Source organism: Podarcis bocagei (assembly GCF_964188305.1).
Source record: "Podarcis bocagei genome assembly, chromosome: 3".
Lineage (NCBI taxonomy): Eukaryota > Metazoa > Chordata > Lepidosauria > Squamata > Lacertidae > Podarcis > Podarcis bocagei.
In genome coordinates, this window is record NC_138127.1 from 45412026 (window position 1) to 45433693 (window position 21668).

Consider the following 21668-nt stretch of genomic DNA (forward strand, 5'->3'; position numbering starts at 1 on the left):
ACAGTTGATTCAGCAGGCATTGTTAAAAATCTTACGGTGAGTAAGCATTTAATCTCTCATTTTCCTTGTAGCTTTAGTAAAAAAACAGCAAGTATATTATTATTATTATTATTATTATTATTATTATTATTATTATTATTATTATTATTATTATTAACAACAACAATAGATTTATATATTGTACATTGTCAACTGCCCTGAGATCTATGGATGAAGGGGGCTTCATCCATAGATTTCAGGGCAGTTGACAATGTAGTTGATGCATTTTTTTCCAAAGTGTAATTTCTGCATAGACTCATGTTGTTTTCTTTGGCAGATGTGCTACATGTAACCTATATCAATATATAGATCACAATTTTTTATAGGGGTTAGGATAAATAATTTTAAATGTGCAAATACTGGTATATATAAATTAAGGTAGCATCCTAACTTTGTTCTGTGGAACACAGACATGAATTTCTGTTGGGAAAATCAGCACACTGCCATCAGTAAAAACTTTTGTGACTCCTGTCTGGTGTTTTCATGAAGGAATTACAGCATACCCTTTCTTCTCTGTGGTTAGAAGTATCTATTTGTGTCTTTGTGTTCTGCAATGTGAAGATCTCACAAGTTCACTTTTCCAATTTTAGTGCCGAAATCCCACGCAGCACCTCAAAGCCTACTTGACTCCAAATTTGCCAAAGCGATTGCACTACGTTAACAATATCCGTATTGACAAAGTTCACCTTATGATGCAGCGGCAGTGGTTGGGTGTGAGGTATGGTACTGATGGTGACCTTATCATCATCATCATCATTTCTATACCACTTTATATTTTTAAGAAAAATCTCAAAGCAGTTTACGACATATTAATACATCAATAAAACAATCCAGAATCAAACATTTCTGAAGAAAGTAAAATATAAAGTATATAGTCAAAGCAACATAATTAACAGAAAACTAAAATGTTATCTTAAAGATTTCAAAATAAAACATTACAAAGAAGGTCAACTACAGAATACATATTTAACACTAACAAAGTTAACAAAAAATATCTTAAAACATTTAAAAAAACAACACATTGCTAAGTGAAGTCAAATATAAAATGTGCATTAAAACAGCATAATTAACAAGAGAATAAAATATTACCATAAGCATGACACAGCTGTTTGGCAGGCACAAAAAGATGGAGCAAAAGAATCCAATCATTAGGGTTTGTTGTCAAGCATAGCGATGTCCCTCCAGTCTCACCAGGAGCCTCTTTGGTAGGGCTGGGTGAGTCTGGGCCCCGCCCCCTAGGCCAGGTGGACTCTGCGCCAGATTTTGGGGTATCATTAAAGGGCAGGTGCTTTATCCATTCCTTCAGATTATACCCTTTTTTATATAAAATGTTCTGAGTGGTTTATAAAAAAATATTTTAAAAGGGTAGAAACACACCGAAGAAAAAAGAGTTTCTTCCTGGCACCTACTTTGCAGGGAGAGTGTGCAAGTTCTCCAGCAGCCCTTCTTCTCACTGTGACAGAGACCAGTGTCCTTTCTCTCCCTTTTGCAGCCACAGGGAAACAGATCAATTTTTGTCTCTTAGGCCTAGAACTTCATATCTTGTCACCCTGTGTGCCTCAGTTCCTCAGGCTCCCTTCCTGCAAAAGTGAGCTCAGGTACTGAGATCTTTTCCTCTTCATTCAGCCAGACTTTGTTCTGCTGCCAGGTGAATACCATTTCATTCAGCCAGCCAGTGTGAACTGCTTCTAGTTTGACTATTTTTTCTGCTCTGCAATTCTATTATTTTAGTTTATTTTTTTCAGTTTGATTGTTGGGAATATCTCTGTAAGTCACCTTGTGAATGTTAACTTTCTAAGTAAATGTAAAATCACATAAACAAATCAAAACAGAAACTCATAAAATTCCATATTAATGAACCTCTTGAGAATTCCACTGACTTCCACTGAACTGACGTAGTTGTCTCATCATGTCATTGAAGTTTTGCAACTGCTGAGAATGTAGATTTCCTTCATTAATATTTCCAAAGAAATAAAATGATAAATGCAATCATAGGGCCATGTGACCTGACATCTGGACATTTCAGCTTAGTTTTGTCAGAATGCAGTTAGGATAAACCAAACCATGTCAAATCGCAGAGGGCCTGTCCCATCTGGATTTTGCAAGTACAGTGGTACCTTGATTTTCAAACTTAATCTGTTCCGGAAGTCCATTCCAAAACCAAAGCGTTCCAAAACCAAGGTGCGCTTTCCTATAGAAAGTAATGCAAAACGGATTAATCCATTCCAGACTTTCAAAAACAATCCCTAAAAGAGCAATTTAACATGAATTTTACTCTCTAATGAGACCATCGATCCACAAAATGAAAGCAATAAACAATGTACTACAGTCACATAATCAGTCAGTCAGTCAGTCAGTCAGTAGCTGAACTGGGTTCCACACAGTCACAAAAACAGACAAAAAGAGCCACAAAAACAAAAACACAAAATACGATAAATAGCAAAAATGGACAGACCTCAGCGTAACACTCAAAATGGTTCAGCTTCTGAAAAAAGTTCGCAAACCAGAACACTTGCTTCCATGTTTGCAGTGTTTGGGTTCCAAGTTGTTTGAGTACCAAGGCATTTGAGAACCAAGGTACAGTACCACTGTATATCTGCGAATGTTAGACTCATGGAAGCTTTTAGTCAAACTGCTGATGAAACTTCTGATCAAGGCAGAATGCAGACATTTCTGTGTAAAGACAGCAGACTCTTCAATACCGGATGCTGGGGATCATTGAGTTCATTGCACTGCTTGTGCATAGTCAGAAGTATCTGGCTGGCTACTACCTTTGGAATACAAATAATCCTGAAAGGCAGAGAAGGGGAACTTGTGGCTAGCAGCAGCCAGCATGGCCAATGGCTCAGGAATGAGAGTTTCTGTAGTCTAGAAGGGCACAGGCTCCCCATTCCTTCTGCATGGCAACATCCATGTCTTCATTTCATAACCCTTGATGAACACTGTTATTCCTCCATCTTCCTGCATTAGATCCTAACACTTGCGGGCCTTTTAGATTTTAAAATCAGGTGCAGACATCCATCCCGACCACTGCTTTCTACACAATTGTAATAATAATAATAATAATAATAATAATAATAATAATAATAATAATAATAATAATACTTTATTATTTGTACCCCGCCCATCTGGCTGGGTTTCCCCAGCCACTCTGGGTGGCTTCCACAGAAACCAAAAATACACTAAAATATCACACATTAAAAACTTCCCTGTTCAGCAACCACTCGCTCAATCACCTTGCCCAAGAATGGAAGATTTGAGACTGGGCGATAGTTGGCCATATTGGCCGGGTCTAAAGATGGTTTTTTAAGAAGCGGTTTAATGACCGCCTCTTTCAGTGGAGGGAAGCATTCACCACCCCACAGAGCCCATCGCCCAGCAATTGTACTGATCTCTTGACATCTCATGCAGTTTGAATTTACAATAGCCACACAATTCAAGGAGCAGGGAATAATTTGTTTTGGCATGTTCATTGTTCAACCTTGCATATGAGGAATTTCCAAAGTATCAAAAGTGCTTTCAAATATTGGGTGTGTGTGTGTTGGAGTTATGTGCTGAAGTTACTCCAAATCGTTACACATGATAATTGAGTCAACATAAAATATTTCCAGTAAATGACTCCTGTAGTTTGGCAGTCTTGTTTATTCCATCTTGCCTTCCAAAAGTCACAGCAGTGAGTAAGCATAAAATTTCCAGGCAAATGCAGTCATTGTTAGTCAAAATATTGCGAAATTTCTTTTATGCCTCAAAGGAAAGGAGGAAAAGGTGTAAAAAAGGAAAGAAAAGAAATAGTTCTGAAATATGTAAATGAACTACACCTTTATAAAACTAAATAATTTTTATACAACTATTTCCAAGACGATTATGAGCAACTCTATGTTTGATGTTGTAGTCATTTTGCTGTAGTTACCCCATTGTTGCAGTAGTGTTTCCCGCCATAAACACGTAAGTGAATGGCGGCTACATCCCCTTCCACACCCATCCACATGTGCTTGGGAGCTGGAGTTGGTCCATGGCTCCCTGACATGTGTCCTTGAGATATAAAGATAAGCATCTTTGGTTCTCACTCTTCCTCTTTGCTACTCAGAACCCAGTTGCAATTCTGGTATGCATACATAATAGCTGCTTCAAAATACAACACTTCCCTGACACACTTACTAATGGCCTAATATGTGAAGGGTGCCACTGCTTTATTTGAATTTGTCTCCACATTTCAGTGTTTATAGTTTCTAAGGCAGATGACAAGTTTAAAACACAAATAAAAACAGCAAAAAAGCAAGAAAATAATACGAGGACCTAGCACCAGACGAGCATCTCTGGTGAGAGTTCCATATGTTTTCCCATCAGCTCCTGCTTTAGTATCATTTTATCTTGGTTAGGTCTTTCTTCTTCCTAGAATAATACCATCCAATCAGAAACCATGCTGTTAGTGAATGTGATGATGCCACAGTGCTATTTGGCTGTGTGAATATATCATTGAGATCAAATTAATTCCATTCAGGGGACAGCAACTTCCTGAGTAGGTGGAGTATTTTCATACAATCACCCTTTCGAAGCAGAATTATTGACAAAAATTGCTGAAGGGAGTGCCTTTTGACATTGATTACAAAAATAGCCCCTCTCTAGAGTTAGCTCTTATTTGAAATACTTAATATTTCTTGTTGAAGCTTACATGTTAGTTCAACATCTGTCTTTTTTTAGGTCTAAAAGCTATACACGTTGTGGTGGTGGTAACCATGGCTTTGACAATGAGTTCAAAAGTATGCAGGTAAGGGTTTTTAAAAAATAAATAAATATAGAAAAACCTATTTATCTGTTATTTTCTGTAAGCATTTGCCACAGAATCAACTCCAACATTTCTCATGTCCTGCATGGGTGCTGTTTTACACTAATACATGACTTACAATCCATGGGCCAGAGGGTGTGTTGAGTAGATGCACCACCAAAATGTGAAGTGTGTTATGAGTCCTCTTTGAGGGTAAAGGAACTACTTGAAGGCTGATGTCAAATCATAAAACCCTGGGTTGCTTATGCACCCAAAATTGTCTAAGCTAGACTGTTAAAAATTGCTTTTTTTCTTCTGGAATAAACCACATGTCTCAAATCAGTAGTTTCTCCCATTTATGGCTTGTGTCAAACTTTTGCTAAACTAGCTTTATTTTATTGTTTTAAACAAACCTTCTGAAAGCTGTTTAGTAACACCATTTTTATTATGACTACCCAGGCCATCTTTGTAGCACATGGACCAGGATTTAAAGAAAAAACTGAGGTGAAGCCTTTTGAAAACATTGAGGTTTACAATTTAATGTGTGGTAAGTATTAACTAGCTTCTGTCTGTTTTGCCACCAATAGTTTTAAGATTGGAGCAAAGTAAACTGTATGCAGAGAACATTTAATTGCTACACAAAACATATTGTACTACTTTAGGACATAATGCAAACATATATGGTGGAGTTCAGACAGGTACCCTGAGGTTATAATCCTTCTTCCTTTTTTTAAAATAAATATTTATTAAGAATTTTCCATTTTCAAAAAAAACCAAAAAGAAAAAACAAAAAGAAAAATTAAAAACATATACAGTTTGCAATCCTTATTTTCTATAACATATTTCCCTGACTTCCCCACACCTCCCCTTCTTATATTCCAATTCAAATTGTAAATTCAACAAGTTCTTAACCCCAGTTTTTAACCTTTTTGTACTTAATTCATTTTAAAAAAACAATTTTACCTTATAAACCTCAAAATTTATACCTCAGTACTCATTCTTAAATCCTTTTTTTCTAAAGTCGACCCAAATTCCCTTCCACGAATTCCCCACTTTTCATACTGATAACAAAACAGAATAAAAAGGAAAAGACAAATTATAATTATACACCCTTTGGATCCCCAAACCCCACCCCATCCCCTTTCCCAGTTTCAATCCCCAACAAATGTCCATCAGTCTTAATCTGCTATTAGCCTGGAGATCTCACATCCGAGGCCCTTAATTGTCTCTCAGTTCCTCTCTGCCGTTTTTTTTGATAGTCCTTAATATTAAACACCAAATCTCGGAGATGCTCTAATCCGATGGGGACAGTGCTTCCTCCAGCCAGACCACCATACTTAAAAGTGGAGCCCAAATCTTGTTTCTTGCACCTTTCAAGTCCAAATGCTCCCAAAGCTCCAGCTTTCACCTTGATCAAATTTGTAAACCTTAGATCTTCAGATCTCCACATATAGAGATCTCTCCATTCTTCAGTCTCCAATTTGGACCAGATTTTCATCATCCAATTCTTGTTTTCCTTTGTAGCCATCATGTCAGGACTCTGGCTCTCCTTTGTCATCTGCAACACCACAACTCCTCCTTCCCTTTCCTCAAAAATAACATGTGTCTCTTTCTCCACACTCTCAAAGTTCTCAACTTTCTCCTCTTGTCCAGCTGCATAAACTTCCCGGATCAAATCCTTATCCAATTCAATGCACTTGTTTACTGTTAAGTCCAGGGTTGCAACATTAGTAGCCAAAACATCAATTTGGCCTTGTAACTTTCCCAAGAGAAAGAAAATTCTGTCCAGTTTAGCTTGAGTTTTCCCTCCTTCAGCCATTCTTGTAATGTCCCAAAAACCCCTCTAGAGGGATTTTGGTTACTTAGTATTCCTTCCAGTTCAAATCCAAAAATCAAATTAGTTTGTATCAGTTCTTCCTTATTTTCAACAAAGTATAACCAAATTGTAACAAATATAACCAGCAGAGACAGAAAACAAAGTTCGCTTTTTCCGTCTTGACAGCTAATTTGACAGCTGTCAAGCTCTTCAATATCTCTCCACCAGGCTTTCTCGCAGATCACTCTCGGGTCCGGGGGGGGGGGTGACACTTCAGCTCCAAAAATTAACTCTTATCCTCCAGTAAAAATTACTTAAGCTGCCAAATCGTGAAATTAATATCTTTTGCCCAATAAGAAGGAAAAAAATCCTCTCGGCCTTAGTTAGTTAGTCCTTGCTTTAGATTATTTATAGGACGGGGAGACGGACTTCCTGTTTACGCCTTCCCCGATCGTGCCTAATTCAACAAAAAAATTTTCCTTTAGAAATCCAATTTCCGTACTACTCACGGGTTGCTACTTTAAAGTCCAATTGTTCACAAGAAGAAGTCAGCGCTCTCCGACCATGGCATGCAGCTTCACTCCGTAAGAGAAGCAGTCGACTCACAGCACCGCGCCACTCACCCCGTCTCCCGTTCCGAAGCCTTTAAAAAGGCTCCTTCACGGGTCGGGGGGGCGCAAATGGTGCCCGCCGAGTCACCAGGTTCACAGGCTTCACCACCTGTGATTTTTAAGGGTCCCCGCGTCGCCGCAGCGACAAGACCCGATCCTGCGGAGCCGATTCCCTCCGGAGCTCAGAGGGAATCCGCCATTAGTTGATCGCACTAACCCGGAAGTCTACAATCCTTCTTCCTACATGGTAGGTGTACTAAGGAACAGAACAGCTGTTCTGTATTTTGTATTATGAAAAGCAGGCATATCCACTGCTCTGCCTTCCAGATTGGGACACCTACAAAGAATGCGACTGCACAGTAGATTCCATGTCCCTTCATCCCATGTGTACATGGTGTGACTCTCTGTATTTAGAGGACATCCTCCTGCCAGTGATGGCAGCCACGTTTTTCTTCTTCAGCTTTATGCACAGAGAAAATAGTTCTGCTTAACTCATAAGATGGGAGGGCAGGTTTTGGAAGTCAACAGTAGGGAGGCAAGCATTTCCACAGCTGAAGTTGTGAGGGCATTGTTGCACGGATTTTTAAAGTACCTGTGACCCACTCAAATTGTGTCCAAGAATTGACAGACGCAGCAGTGGAGAAAAAGAAAGTGATATTTATTGCTGAGCAATAATTGACCCAGTGGAATGATTTCCAAAGACTGGGCCCCGGGCTCTAGCACCCTGTGGCTTTATACCTGAGTACATACATCATAGATCATGACATAATGGAATACAATCGCACACGGCAGCAAAAATAAAACCAATGAGCGCATTCAAGCCTTGCCCCCTTATCATGTAAAGAGTTCCCTCCCAACTTCTGCTTTCTTCAGTCTGAACATTCATTGTAACCTTTCCCCTGATTTATGGTAAGAAGGAGAAAAGGAAACTTAAGGTGAAAGGAACTTTGACCGTTACACTCTCCTACGCAGCATCTGCTATACAGGGACATTTTGCATTTAGCATCTTCCTGTTATTAGCTGCTCAGGACCCTGTCTGGACAGCGGGGAAAGTGCCAGCACATCAGATTTATTGCTTCCCCCTTATGTTAGCGAGACATCAAGAAGAACAAGGGAAGGGAACTGGGGCAGAGTTCATTTAGGATTTTTCAAATCTAAGCAATTTGCTCTAAGCTTTGCAGAAGCCTTCATGATTCAAACATAGATTATATAAAAATCATTATAAGGATATATGGTTATATATGGTTATATGGCTAACTGATTATATGAAAAGCATAAGGGTAAAATTCCTCCAGGTGGTCCCGCTTCAGCATAATCAAATGAATGTACAGTGGTACCTCAGGTTACGTACGCTTCAGGTTACATACGCTTCAGGTTACAGACTCCACTAACCCAGAAATAGTGCTTCAGGTTAAGAACTTTGCTTCAGGATGAGAACAGAAATCGTGCTCTGGCGGCGCGGCGGTAGCAGGAGGCCCCATTAGCTTAAGTGGTGCTTCAGGTTAAGAACAGTTTCAGGTTAAGTACGGACCTCCAGAACGAATTAAGTACTTAACCCGAGGTACCACTGTACTGAAATGATATGGCCAAAGCTGGAGTGTACTACTTATGCAGCCCAACTTTTGGCACAGGCCCAATTCACCCATTAACAGTACATGTAATTGCCCCGTAACCATGGCTGGCCCTCATGTTTGGCTGAGGGAGCCAACATGAGACAGAAAGACCATGTGGGAAATGACCACACCAGTAGAAGGAAAAGTAGTATTGGCATGACAGCTTTCTTCATGAATGATTCATAGGAACACTACAAAGCTGCCTTATAAGGAGCCAGACCATTGGTCCATCTCGCTAAGCATTGTTTACATTGACAGTGGCTTTTCGGGGTTTCAGGCCGGGGACATTCGCAACCCTACCTGGATATACCAGATTTTAAACCTGCTCTAACACGCAGTTCCAGCCCTTTCCCAAAAGCACCATGACAAATTTTCATTGAATTTTACAGTGGGTAAGGTACAGAGTCTAACCAGAGAAGACACTACCATGCCACTGTATCAAATTGACCCTAAAAACATTCCAGTCAATAACCTGGTGCATTCTTCTCAAGAATCAAAGCAGCTGGCAAAAATGGCAATGTTGGGTTCTTTAGCAGGAAATCCTCGTGCATTTTTATTAACAGCCAAGTTTACATCACCTAGCGGAAATTAGCTCTTGTTCAAGTTAAGCCTTGCACAGAGCCTGCCCCAAAGAAATCATTTTCACTTTCCGTGACAGATCTGCTTAAGATTACGCCAGCAGCAAACAATGGTACACATGGTACCTTGAATCACCTACTGAAGGTTCCTTTTTACACTCCATCACCTGTGAAAGAAGAGTCAGCTCCTTCTTTATGCCCCATGAATTCCCCCGCATCACCAGGTGTTTCTGGATGTGTCTGCAGCTTGGTAAGTCTGAACATGATCTCCTAAAATGGTTAGACATTCATTTCCCACCCCTCACCCAAAAGCAAGAAGTAGTGATAGCCACCAACTTGGATGGCTTTAAAAGAGGATTGGAAAAAATTGTGTAGGATAAAGCTACTAACCACATTGTCTATGGGCTACCTCTGCTGTTCAAAACAGGGGCAAGTGCTGTTGCACTCAGGCCCTTTATATGGGCTGCCCATTGACATCTGGTTGGCCACTGTGGATGCTGGGTTAATGACCTTATCCAGCAAGCTCTTTTCATATTCTTGTGGGGTTTTTTAAAATTGAACTATCCATTTGTGAATTATGTTTTACATGTGCATCAATGGGGTTTCTATACAAAGAATAAGAATTTAAGGATGCCGACACAGGAGTGAAAACTCCTCCGGCCGCTGATGTTGGGAAGGAAGGAAGGAAGGAAGGAAGGGGGGAAATGCAGGTTTCTCTCTCTCTCTCTCTCTCTCTCTCTCTCTCTCTCTCTCTCTCTCTCTCTCTCAGGCTTCCTTCTGCAGCAGTGGGTGTTTGGGGCTCCTGCAAGGGAAGGGGGAAAGCAGGTTCACAAGGTATAAAGGTGGGAGGTTTTGAAGGGCGTGGTGGGTTTGATATGGGCTGGCTACTTGGTGGGGTTGGCAAGTGAAGCAAGCAATGGCAGCAGTTCCTTGCACTTTTGTCTGCCTGCTTGTTTTTAGATAACAGATGTTAATGCGATAAATGAAAGATTGAGGCTCACTGATGAAGCAAGTGAGTATTGCTGCTACTCCTTTTCCATCCATCTGTTGCGGCAGTGGAGGGCAGGTGTTGGGGCCTCAAATTAACGATATCCTTAAACTCCCCTCAAGCAGCTGAATAGTAACAGTGGGTAGGGAAATATTTGTGGAGCCCAACCCTTCTCAAAGGTGTTGTTGGACTCCCATCAGCCCCAGCCACCATGGCCATGGGTCAGGGATGATGGCCCAACAGTATCTGGAGGGCCATGAGTTTGCCACTCTCCGGGCTATAGGGTAGGGGAGTATGCAAGGAAGGCAGCAGACAGGGAAAAGGCAGAAGTAGAGGGCAAGTTGTTTAGCTGAATGTGAAAGATGAAGTGGTCGATACAGTGATGCAGTGGTTAGAGTGCTGGACTAGAACCTGGGAGGGCAGGGTTCAAATTCACACTTGGCCATGAAGCTCGCTGGGTGACCTTGGGCCATTCACTGTCTCTGATTAAATGAGGACAGGGAAAACCATATGCACCACTTTGAGTTCATTAGAGAAAAAAGGTGGGATATAAATGCAAAAAATAATAAAAATTAGAACCAGAAGCAAGCTAAGTTTGGGAGAGAATATACCAGGCAGCATCTTGCCCAAATTTTCAAATAATCTTTATACCCATGCTCCCCTTTTCAAATTTATTGGAAAGCAAAGACTCTGAATAAACACATGTATTTCATCATAACTTCTCAAAAAGACTGTATTCAGTTGCTGCACACCCACCAAAGCCATCCCCCCTCCCCCCCAGGTCATCACATAAATGTGGAACTCAGTAATTATGGTTTATATTCTAGAGAAGACGTCTGAAGCTTCTAATTTGCCTTATGGTAGACCCAAGGTCTTACAGAAAGAGAATACCTATTGCCTCCTTCACCAGAATAAATATGTGAGTGGATACAGCCAAAACATCTGGATGCCACTATGGAGTTCATATACTGTCAACAAACCAGTAAGTTTTCAGATTTATATACCTTTTGAAGTGCAATGAAAGGCCATACACGGGGAAGGGCTATGGCAAAACTGCTCATTGCAGGAATGTCAGGCAGTTATCACTGTGTTTGTGTGTTTGTAAGATTGGCCAGGCCACAGCTGTTCAGACTGAGTGGTTGCTGGTCTGCTTTGGGGGGGGGGGGAGATGGTACTTAGTGTATTATCAGGGTTACCAAATTGCCATTGGAAAAGCTGCAGCTTAATGGCCGAGCAACATTCTTAGCATGCGAAAGAATGCAATCCATAGATAGGGCCAGGAAAACCCCCAATATGAAACCCCAGAGAACTACTGCCAGCCACCTTGAGAGCTAGGTTAGGATTTGGGAGACCTGAGTTCAAATCCTGACTTAGCCATGGAAGCTCACTGGGTCACCTTGGGCCAGTCCTTGTGTCTCGGTCTAACCAACCTCTTAGAGTTGTTGTGAGAATGAAATGGTAGAGCGAAAGTTGTGCATGTCACCTTGGACAAGGAAGATTCCACGAACCCCAGTTCACTCAATGCTGTAGCAGCTGGGCAAGTCAAAACACCAAGCCCACATGAACTGGCACTGACAACCTGAGCAGCAGAACTTTATGATTCTGCAATATGTGTACTTTGCTTTTTGAGCTAGCAGGGGGAGCAGTTCACCACTGGGAAGAAATTCAAAGGGGAGGAGAACAGAGGAATGAGTCACTGCTTGCAGCAGGACTCCTGTCCAACCTCCACCCTGGCATCAATAGTACCGGGTTATTCTGGTAGCTGAGAGAGAAGAGCGGCAAACACCAGGCAACAGCTTTTCCCAGATGGCAAGCAGCTTCTAATCCTCAGTGAAATTGCTGGACTGGAGATTCAGGAGACACAAAAGGCTGTACTTTTTCATACAATGCATAATTAATTTACAAGATTCCAGTAGTAGATAGGTAGCCGTGTTGGTCTGCCATAGTCAAAATAAAAAAATTCCTTCCAGTAGCACCTTAAAGACCAACTAAGTTAGTTCTTGGTATGAGCTTTCGTGTGCATGCACACTTCTTCAGATACCTGGTATCTGAAGAAGTGTGCATGCACACGAAAGCTCATACCAAGAACTAACTTAGTTGGTCCTTAAGGTGCTACTGGAAGGATTTTTTTTAATTTACAAGACACTGTGATGGCCTCTAGTTTAGATGGTTATGAAAGAGGATTAGACAAATCTGGGGGAGATAATGTCTATTAGTGGTTTTTAGCTATCACAGCAACATAGAGTCTCCCTTTTCAGAGGAAGTGTATCACTGAATGCTAGTTGCTGGTGGGACAACAGTGGAAGAAAGTTATTGCCTTCATATCCTGCATGCATACTTCCCAGAGGCAATGTCCTGCCTGGCCACAGTGGGAAACAGCATTCCCTAGATGGACTTTTGAGCTGATCTTTTCTTGTAATCCAGAAATGGGAAACCTTTGGCCCCTTCCTGCTACATCTTGATCAGAATCTTACACCTCTGGTATTCTTGAATTAATCTGGTGTGGGTTTACATAGAACATGGCTGGCTGATGCATCTGTGGCCTTCCAGATGTTGAACTCCAGCTGTCATCAGACCCTGCCAGCATGGCTAATGGTCCGGGACTATGGGAGCTGGAGTCAAACAACATCTGGAGTGGGGCACAGGTTTCTCACCCCGATATGTTTACATTAGGAGAGATGCTTAAATAAATGCATAACCTCTCATTTTAAAAATTATTTTTGCACAATACACAGCTGGCTCAAACCTACGCGAAAGGAATGTGTCTGTTTCTTCTGCTTCTCATCTCTGATAATAATCTCTTAAGGCTTGTTTTCTGGCACAAGGAAAATGACCTCATTGCAGAGGGAGCTTTCTTTGGCATCCATTTATACTTAGACAGCACAACAGTTCCACAACGTGAAGCATCTGTTGCCATACTTTAGGGAGACTGCAGCAGGGACGGTGTTGCTCCTGTGAGACCTAAGCCAGCCCAGAAAAGCCAGGTGGCATCATTGTGGTAAACATCAGAACATAAGACCATAGGTCTGCCTAGTCCAGCCTCTCACACTGCCTAACCACCTGCCTAGTTAAACTGTGGAATTTGCTGTCACAAGGTACAGTGTTGGCCACCAATCTGGATGGCTTCAAAATGAGATTATATGAAGCTGTTAAAGCTATCAGTGACTGCTAGTAGTCATAATGGCTGTGGTGTACCACCAGTTCCAGATGAACACCCAAGTAGGGAGAGTACCTGTTGCCTTCAGGTTCTGTTTGTGGGCTTCCCATGGGCATTGGGTTGGCCACATAGCTGGACTATAATAGCCCTTTGGCCTGGACCAGCAGGGCTGTCACAGTCTGGGTTACGGGCAGTCGGAGTCCTGGCTTGGTACGTCGGGGCTGGGGTAGAGGTTGGGAAGCAGGAATCAGCAGTCCAGGGTCAGCAGTCCAGGGTTCAGGAAGCCAAGAGTCCATGAATCAAGAAACCAGGAGTCAGGAGGACAAGAGTCCAAGGGTCAGGAAACCAGGAGTCAGGAAGCTGAGGGTCCAAGAGTCAGGATTCCAGGAGTCGGGACGCCAAAGCACAGCTAGGTGGGTAGCATGTTGCCATGGCAAAGAGCCAGAGGGAAATGCTGGCCTTATATACTCCTCCTGGCCCTTGCCACCAGGTGCTACGAGTCTTCTGTCATGCCTCACCTGTGAGGCCGCACCTTGCCCTTCCAGGCCAAACTCAGGAAGGCCCTAGTCCTGCGAGGCCCTACCAGTCACAGGGCCCGGCTCCTGCACGCACTCCTGACAAGTTCCATGTTCTGAACCTCGCAAGCAGGGCAGGAGAGCAATTGCACTCTTCTGCTACTGTTCCCCCACAACTGGTATTCAGAAGCACACTCCCTCTCTGATCTGTGGCAAACAAAACATACAGCATTCCCACCCGGCCTTCCTCTTTCTGCCTTGGCTCTCCCCTTCCTTCTGATCATTACCAGCACTTGTGAATCAGCGAAGGAGAATTGGATCAAACGAAAGGGCTCATCCTTCTGGTCTGCTTTTCTGACATTACAGTGGTACCCCGGGTTACATACGCTTCGGGTTACATACGCTTCAGGTTACAGACTCAGCTAACCCAGAAATATTACCTCAGGTTAAGAACTTTGCTTTAGGATGAGAACAGAAATCGTGCTCCGGCGGTGCGGCAGCAGCAGCAACAACAGGAGGCCCCATTAGCTTAAGTGGTGCTTCAGGTTAAGAACAGTTTCAGGTTAAGAATGGACCTCCGGAACGAATTAAGTACTTAACCCGAGGTACCACTGTATCTGAGAGGACCCTAGAAGCAGTCCAGCAAAAGCAAATTTGCACAGGTGGCACCAGAGGCTGCTGAGACCCCCTGCTTTAAACCGGATGCTTCTTTGGCCACCCTCCAAGCTTCCTGGTGGCACTTTCACATAAATGCAGCTCTGTTTTGGTCCTTATATTCACTCCCACAGAAACCATTGCCACAGAGCAGGCAAATGAGATGAGAGTTTGGAGAGGGTGGGGAGTGAGGGCTTTATGGGGCTATATCCAGCTTGCTGACTAGGGGTTTACTACTCCAGTTTTTTAAAAGCAGCATTTCAATAGTGGTAGTTTTATTTTCAATCCATTTCCTAGTGATTCCCAACATAGAATTTACTTTTTCCTCACAGCACACATAATGTTTTACCACATCCTGAAGTTGTATTTTTGATGGCAAATACAGTTCAATGTAACTTGTTGCCATTTATTTATTTATTTTCAATTCACCAAGCCTGGAAAGAACCGTTTGTAGCTCTTCATCATTCCTTTTTGTCTTTACTACCCTGAACTATTTACAGAACTATTATCTGCAAATGTGGCTGTTTCACTGTTCACTCCTAACCTTAGAAACAAGTTAAAAAGCACCAGTCTTAATAGTGTCAGAGAAGTCAGAGAAGTTTCTTGCTTCTGATGTATTTAAAAATTTTTTTTTATGGTTGCCCTTAATGTTTTTAGTGACAATGTAATGTTTTAGCTAGATAATTTGAAGGGTTTGGTTTTTTTTCCAACACAGTGGAGAAAATATTCTAGATAGAGGTTTACAATGCTTTTCATAAGGTATGAAAAAGAAGCCAGCACTTCTTGAAGTGGGTGTGTACAAAGAGTTTTGATGCTGAGACATCAATAAAAATGTCATTAGCTCTAGGAGTAAGGCTTTGAGTAGATGCTAAAACCTGATGGATACCAATAACTGCTATCTGCCCTTGTTATCTTTCAACAAGAGAGAATGGTAGCCTCCAGATATACTAGCAGCCTTCTAAAAAGAAGGCTCACTAGTTATTTTCCAGCTCCTGCTGCGTGGTATTTGTTCTCCTTTTGCAGGCAGTGAAATCAAAAGAGCCACATTATAGGATTTCTCTGGACTACCTGTTTATTCAGCATTCATACTGATTCACTTGTGCACTGTCAATCATTCATTCATCTCACTAATGCCAGTGTATTTCCCTGTCACTTTCCTAACTGCAAAAAGTCTGCTTCTTTTAAAAAGTGGATTAATTGCGCTAGGGTGAGAAAGCCCTTTAATCGTACAGGCCTAAATTTCCAGTATGTGTTTTAATCCCTTCTGCAAAATATTGCCAGGTTAGACCTACAAATGGAATCAAAATTATAGCAGAATCTCATGATAGACCAATTTTTGGTTACATTGAGATGTTTATACAATCCATTTTGATGAAGGAGTACCACCATGAGGTGACATTTTCTGTTATTTTTTCCACAGTTACATATTCTCTATCTATCTGCCTAGTTTGGCCCTTAAGCAACAGGGGCATTGAAGTACCAGTGTTGGCTCAGAAATCCATCCCATTATTTTTTTTGATAGCCAGCATATCCTGAGCTAGTCCCTTTAGGTTATAAAAAGCAGTTTGTCATGAGTCAGTGAAATAGCAGAGTCAGTAGCCAGATTTCCTGAGGCAGTGATTTAGGGAAAAACTATGATTTTTCCCTCTGACTGTTGGCAAAGTTTATGAGGAAAAACCCACCTCCTGAATAGGAAAGATTTGGTTGTACCGAGTCACCAACCCCTCCTACACACACACACACACACACACACACACACACACACTCATAGACTCATTCACTCTTTTGAAAAGAAAGTAAACACCTTTGTGTTCCAGATTATTGAAATTGTCCTGCAGTGTATGTTCTGTAATTGAGCCCCATGTTCTATTTTTTTTTTGTCATGAATGTGGCCTGCCAGACCTCTTAGATTGGCCCTCAGGATTCTCCTCAGGCCCTAATCCCACCCCACACCTTGTGCTGGCTCTGCTCCATGTCATCTTCAAATGTTTTTTTCCTGACTGAGATGTGCCCTTGACCCATGATAATGTCTCTTGCTTCCCTGCCTCACTGGGGATATGCATTATGTGTTGTGTGTTGTGTTGTGTTGTGTTGTGTGTATATAGGTTGTGTTTTGTGTGTGTATATATATTTGTGTAGTTGGACTGCAGTCTCCTCTACAAAAGCAAGAGTCCCATCCATTGCTCTGCCCATTTTCCTTTCTGGCCCTACCCACTTTCTGTTGGCCTATGTCCACCACTGACATGTGGCCCTCAGAAGGCTTTCCTACAAGGAGATTTGATTCATGGGACGCATACCACTTGGTTCCTCAACACTTGGTTACACTTCAGTTCCACGACTTTTCAGCTGAATGTCAGAAATCACCTCACTGAAAACTGTGGGCATTTGCTGTGGCATTGGACCATGTGGAAGTTCTGTCTATGGCTATTGCTTCATGTTGGGTCATTCACACATGCCACTCATTCCTGGATTGGTACATTCATGAGTCTGGTATAGAAATATGACTAGTTGGATGAGATTTTGAAAATGGGCCCATAACTGGTTGGTTTTTTTAAAAGTGCTGTATAAAGATAAAAAGGGCATTGAAGAACATCTGAACTGAGTAGGGTTTGCATCTCTGGATCAATGAGTTTGCGGGATCTTCTTTTTTTTAATGCCTCATTTATATATTTTCTTTTCTTCCTTATACCGCTTAAGAAACACCAACACCACCCCTGGAAGTGGCTGAGTGATGGCCTGGCAGTCAAAAGCAACTGCTTCCAAATGCTGTAGTTAAAAGTCCCACAAAATGCAAATAAATTATGCCTCTTGACACATTGATTACTGTTTCCTGTTTAAAGCATGCTCTTCTTACCAAAGGCAGTGACTGTACTTTTCCTCTCAGTCTAACCTACCATACAGCTTGAACTAAGCATTATAGGAGACACCAGGCTGCCATTACTTTGCTTGCTGGTCTCTGCTTCTCATCAACTGACTGTTGGCTGGGTGTGTGTGGTGGGGACGGGGGTGGCAGAGTAAGGCACAGCCCAATGACATAATGTTAAAGAAAATACCTAAGGAAAGGCACAGAACAGCAGAAATTCGGTGACTCTGGCCCCATCTTTTTAAACTCTAAGATAAAGGTTGGGTTTTTTTTTAATCATCTGAAAGTATTTCTGCTACAAGGTGAGGAAAGACAATTAACACATTGCCTTACTTGATAAATTTGTTTTTGTTTCTTTATTGTTTCTACACTGACAGAGGTCCTGGGGTTCCCTATGGGGGGGTTCCCCCAGTCCTACCTGCAGATCTTGAACCAAAGGAGGCCAGGAAGGCATACATGATGCAATCTCTGTGAAGCTCTAGTTTGAGTCACACATCTTAACTTGTTGATTAGAGCCAATAGGGCAAATGCCTTGCATCTTTAATCCAAAAGCTGCTTTGATCTTTGCTGCAACTGGTTTACATTGGGCTGACTTCCCCTCCTTCCTCCCCATCCATTATCAAAATGCTGAAGGACCAAGAAATAAACAGACTGGAAAGAAGGGCTAAAGTCCATTTCTATTTTTAGCACGGACATGATTCATTATAAAAATAGGAAAAGAAAGAATCAATGAAAGCTAGGCTAGGAAGTCACAAAACTGTAGGTTAGCCACGACTGTGGGTGTAATACTCTCTCTTTCCCCCCCTTTCCAGGCGGGAGATGCATCTTCTCTTCCTCCCCCTGCTCCAGACTGTCTGCGGCCTGATGTTAGAATCCCTGAAGCTCAGAGCCAAAACTGCTCCAACTACCAGCCAGACCTGAACATCACCCACGGTTTCCTCTACCCTCCCAGTTAGTAGTTCTCTTTATATAGAAAAGATCATAATGTTGTAATCGGCTGGATGTGGCTGGGTGTTTAAAAACATATACACAGCACTGAAACAACCCACTGGGGATAAGCATGGCATTAAAAAGGGAGAGAGGGGGGGTATTTCAGTGGTGTTTCTTTTGTGAAAGAATAGCTTTGCTATATTATAGTCACTGCCTTCTGTAGTACCAGACCACAAGGCTCCTCAAGTCATAGTCAAATATTTTTCTTCAACAGGCTTAGATTTACGTTGAGTAAGAAGATATGTAAACGTTGCATGGAAAGGAATCTGTTAGAAACCAGGCTCACGGTGATTCATTTGCACATAACATGGAGACATGGCTTGTTTTAACCATGCTTTGTTCATTGTACAATGAGGCAAGCAAACAAGCCACAGATTGTTTCTCCAAAGCTTGGTTTGTTTTCCAGTTGCTCCTGCCTTGTGCCTCTGTAGCTTGGTGAGCGTCTGGGGTGAGGTGGCCAAGCAAGCCATTTTTAAGCAAGATGGTTGGTTTCTGTCATAACACCAGATAATAGTTAAATCAAGCCATGGTTCATAAGCCAACAACAAACCATGGGATCTCATTGTGCTTTGTTGCCAGAAAACCAATCATGGGAAAGGGCATGGTTGGCTGGCAGAAACCCTGAAGAGAAGAAATTCACTCTTTTGCTGCAGGGTCCACATGTATCTTTCTGTTACCACTATGTTTGATCCTATGTTTTCATGCAAGAGGGCAGAAAGGGTATTAAATAATAAAATTTAAGAGGTATTTTAATGAATAGATCCATCAGAATTGTAAACAAAATTGTGCTCAGTTTAAAATAATTTTGGTTTAGTTTTCATGACTTACAAACTATTAATCCCATTTCCCCCCCCACAGACTTCAATTCAACTGCAGATGAACAATATGATGCTTTACTTACCAGCAACATTGTTCCCATGTACAAAGAATTCAAAAGTAAGTGCTGATAATGGCCTACACTTTGATATTGCATTATTTACCTGAGAGTTTATGCTTACATTCTGGCCTCTTCTGGTCTGTGTGGTCATGGGACAGAGAAGCCATACTGATTCAGCATAACAGCTCCCCTTGTAGCTGATTCTATCTCACTGTACTTTCAATTGCAGGATTATGGGATTACTTGCATAATACACTGCTTCCAAAATATGCTACAGAGAGAAATGGGCTAAATGTGATCAGTGGGCCTATTTTTGATTATAATAGTGATGGACACTTTGATTCCCTTGATATCATTACACAGTAAGTAAAGAAAAAAGGTAACCAGTTTAAATGTTAGCATGTGGCACGAGTTTCATTTTTATTTATTCATTTAAATCACTTATACCCCACTCTTCTGTCAAGCATCACAGAATGGCTTACAAACAATAGCCAATCTGCCATCTGCTCAGAGTTTCCCAAACTTGGGTCTCCAGCTGTTTTTGGACTACAACTCCCATCATCTCTAGCTAGCAGGACCAGTGGTCAGGGATGATGGGAACTGTAGTCCATCATATATAGTCCATAAACAGCCAGAAACCCAAGTTTGGGAAACCCAGTGCTAGATTTTAAGCGAGTTACAGCAGGTGCTCAGGCACAAGTCAGCCAAGAAATCAAGTTACACTCTGTAGAATGACTGGCTGTATGTGAGCCAGCTGATACTTGAAAAGAATAGACAGGTGTTTTGGCAAGGCAGCTGCGGCAATGCCTCTCCAAAGGGGTATAGGAGAATGTGATGCTAATGTCCAATACAAAGATGAAGGTCTGCCAGGCTTGTATGCTGAGCACACTGTTTTATGGAAGTGAGTTGTGGGCACTGCCAGGAGCGACACCTCAATGCCTTCCACATGTGCTGCACCATGTGGAGGATTTGGGGCATCACATTCCCACCATGTTCACATTCTTGTCTCAAAATGTCTACACTGGCAGTGTATCTGAAGAAGTGTGCATGCACACGAAAGCTCATACCAAGAACTAACTTAGTTGGTCTTTAAGGTGCTACTGGAAGGAATGTTTTTATTTTGACTATGGCAGACCAACACGGCTACCTACCTGTAACTGGTACATTGGCTTAGTCATGTTCACAGAATGGAAGATGGCAGGAGATCCCTGAGGACGTGCTGTATGGGGAGCTGGCTTCAAGCACCAGGCCCATTGGCAGACCAGTTCTGCATTACAAAGATGTCTGCAAACATGACATGAAGGCTGGCAACATTCGCCTCACCATGTGAGAATCCCTTGCAGACGACTGCAGTGCCTGGAGACAGACAATCCATAGCAGGGAGCAGAGGAGGGATGTCTGCTGGAAGGAGCGCAGAGAGAAGAAACGCCATGGTGCATCTGCAGCAGCACAACTGGACGCCTTTAATCTGGCGCTGCTGCAACAAAACATGTCTCTCCTGTATTGGTATCTACAGCCACAGCAGGCACTGTAACTTTCCAGCAGTTTGACTTCACTCCCAAAGACACACGCCTCCATTGTCTCTCGAGACAAATGGATGCCAACGATCCAATGTGGGCCGGCTGATATCAGCATCTGGCTTGAATAGAATAGGATAAATTCCAGCCTCACTCCCTGGATCTTTCCTCTGAGAACAACAGCTGCATTGCTAACCACAATTTACCTACAAATCAGGGGTGCCAACTTGAATGAAATATTGTGGGGGCCCAGGTAAGCCCCACCCCACATATTTGATCACATGATGCAGTGCACACACTATTTGAATGGGAATGCCCATCAACTTAGTGGGGGCCCGGCCCCCTCAAATATTTTATTGTGGGGGCTGAAGCCCCCATGGCCCCTAGGAGTTAGCTCCTGTGCTGCAAATTAATAATAATAATAATAATAATAATAATAATAATAATAATAATAATAATATTTTATTATTTATACCCCACCCATCTATCTGGCCGGGCCTCCCCAGCCACTCTGGGCAGCTTCCAACAAAATATTAAAATACAGTAATGCATCAAACATTAAAAGCTTCCCTAAAGAGGGCTGCCTTCAGATGTCTTCTGGAGTATGGAGTTCTGCTGATCTGTTTGATATGCTCTCTAATGGACCCAGGATAATTATTGCCAGCTGCCAGTTTTGTAAAGAATA

At 42.1% G+C, this 21668-nt stretch overlaps 1 protein-coding gene across 1 annotated transcript in view; it reads left to right on the forward strand.

The window, feature by feature from the left end:
- ENPP3 (ectonucleotide pyrophosphatase/phosphodiesterase 3) overlaps positions 1-21668 on the forward strand; it is a 65350-nt gene that overhangs the window by 39197 nt on the left and 4485 nt on the right. Inside the window, exons 12-21 of the mRNA XM_081187836.1 lie at positions 5-36; positions 630-757; positions 4741-4807; positions 5264-5351; positions 9503-9672; positions 10383-10434; positions 11238-11392; positions 18412-18550; positions 19448-19525; positions 19696-19828. Coding sequence (XP_081043962.1) covers positions 5-36; positions 630-757; positions 4741-4807; positions 5264-5351; positions 9503-9672; positions 10383-10434; positions 11238-11392; positions 18412-18550; positions 19448-19525; positions 19696-19828 — 1042 coding nt within the window. The remainder of the gene's footprint in view (positions 1-4; positions 37-629; positions 758-4740; positions 4808-5263; positions 5352-9502; positions 9673-10382; positions 10435-11237; positions 11393-18411; positions 18551-19447; positions 19526-19695; positions 19829-21668) is intronic.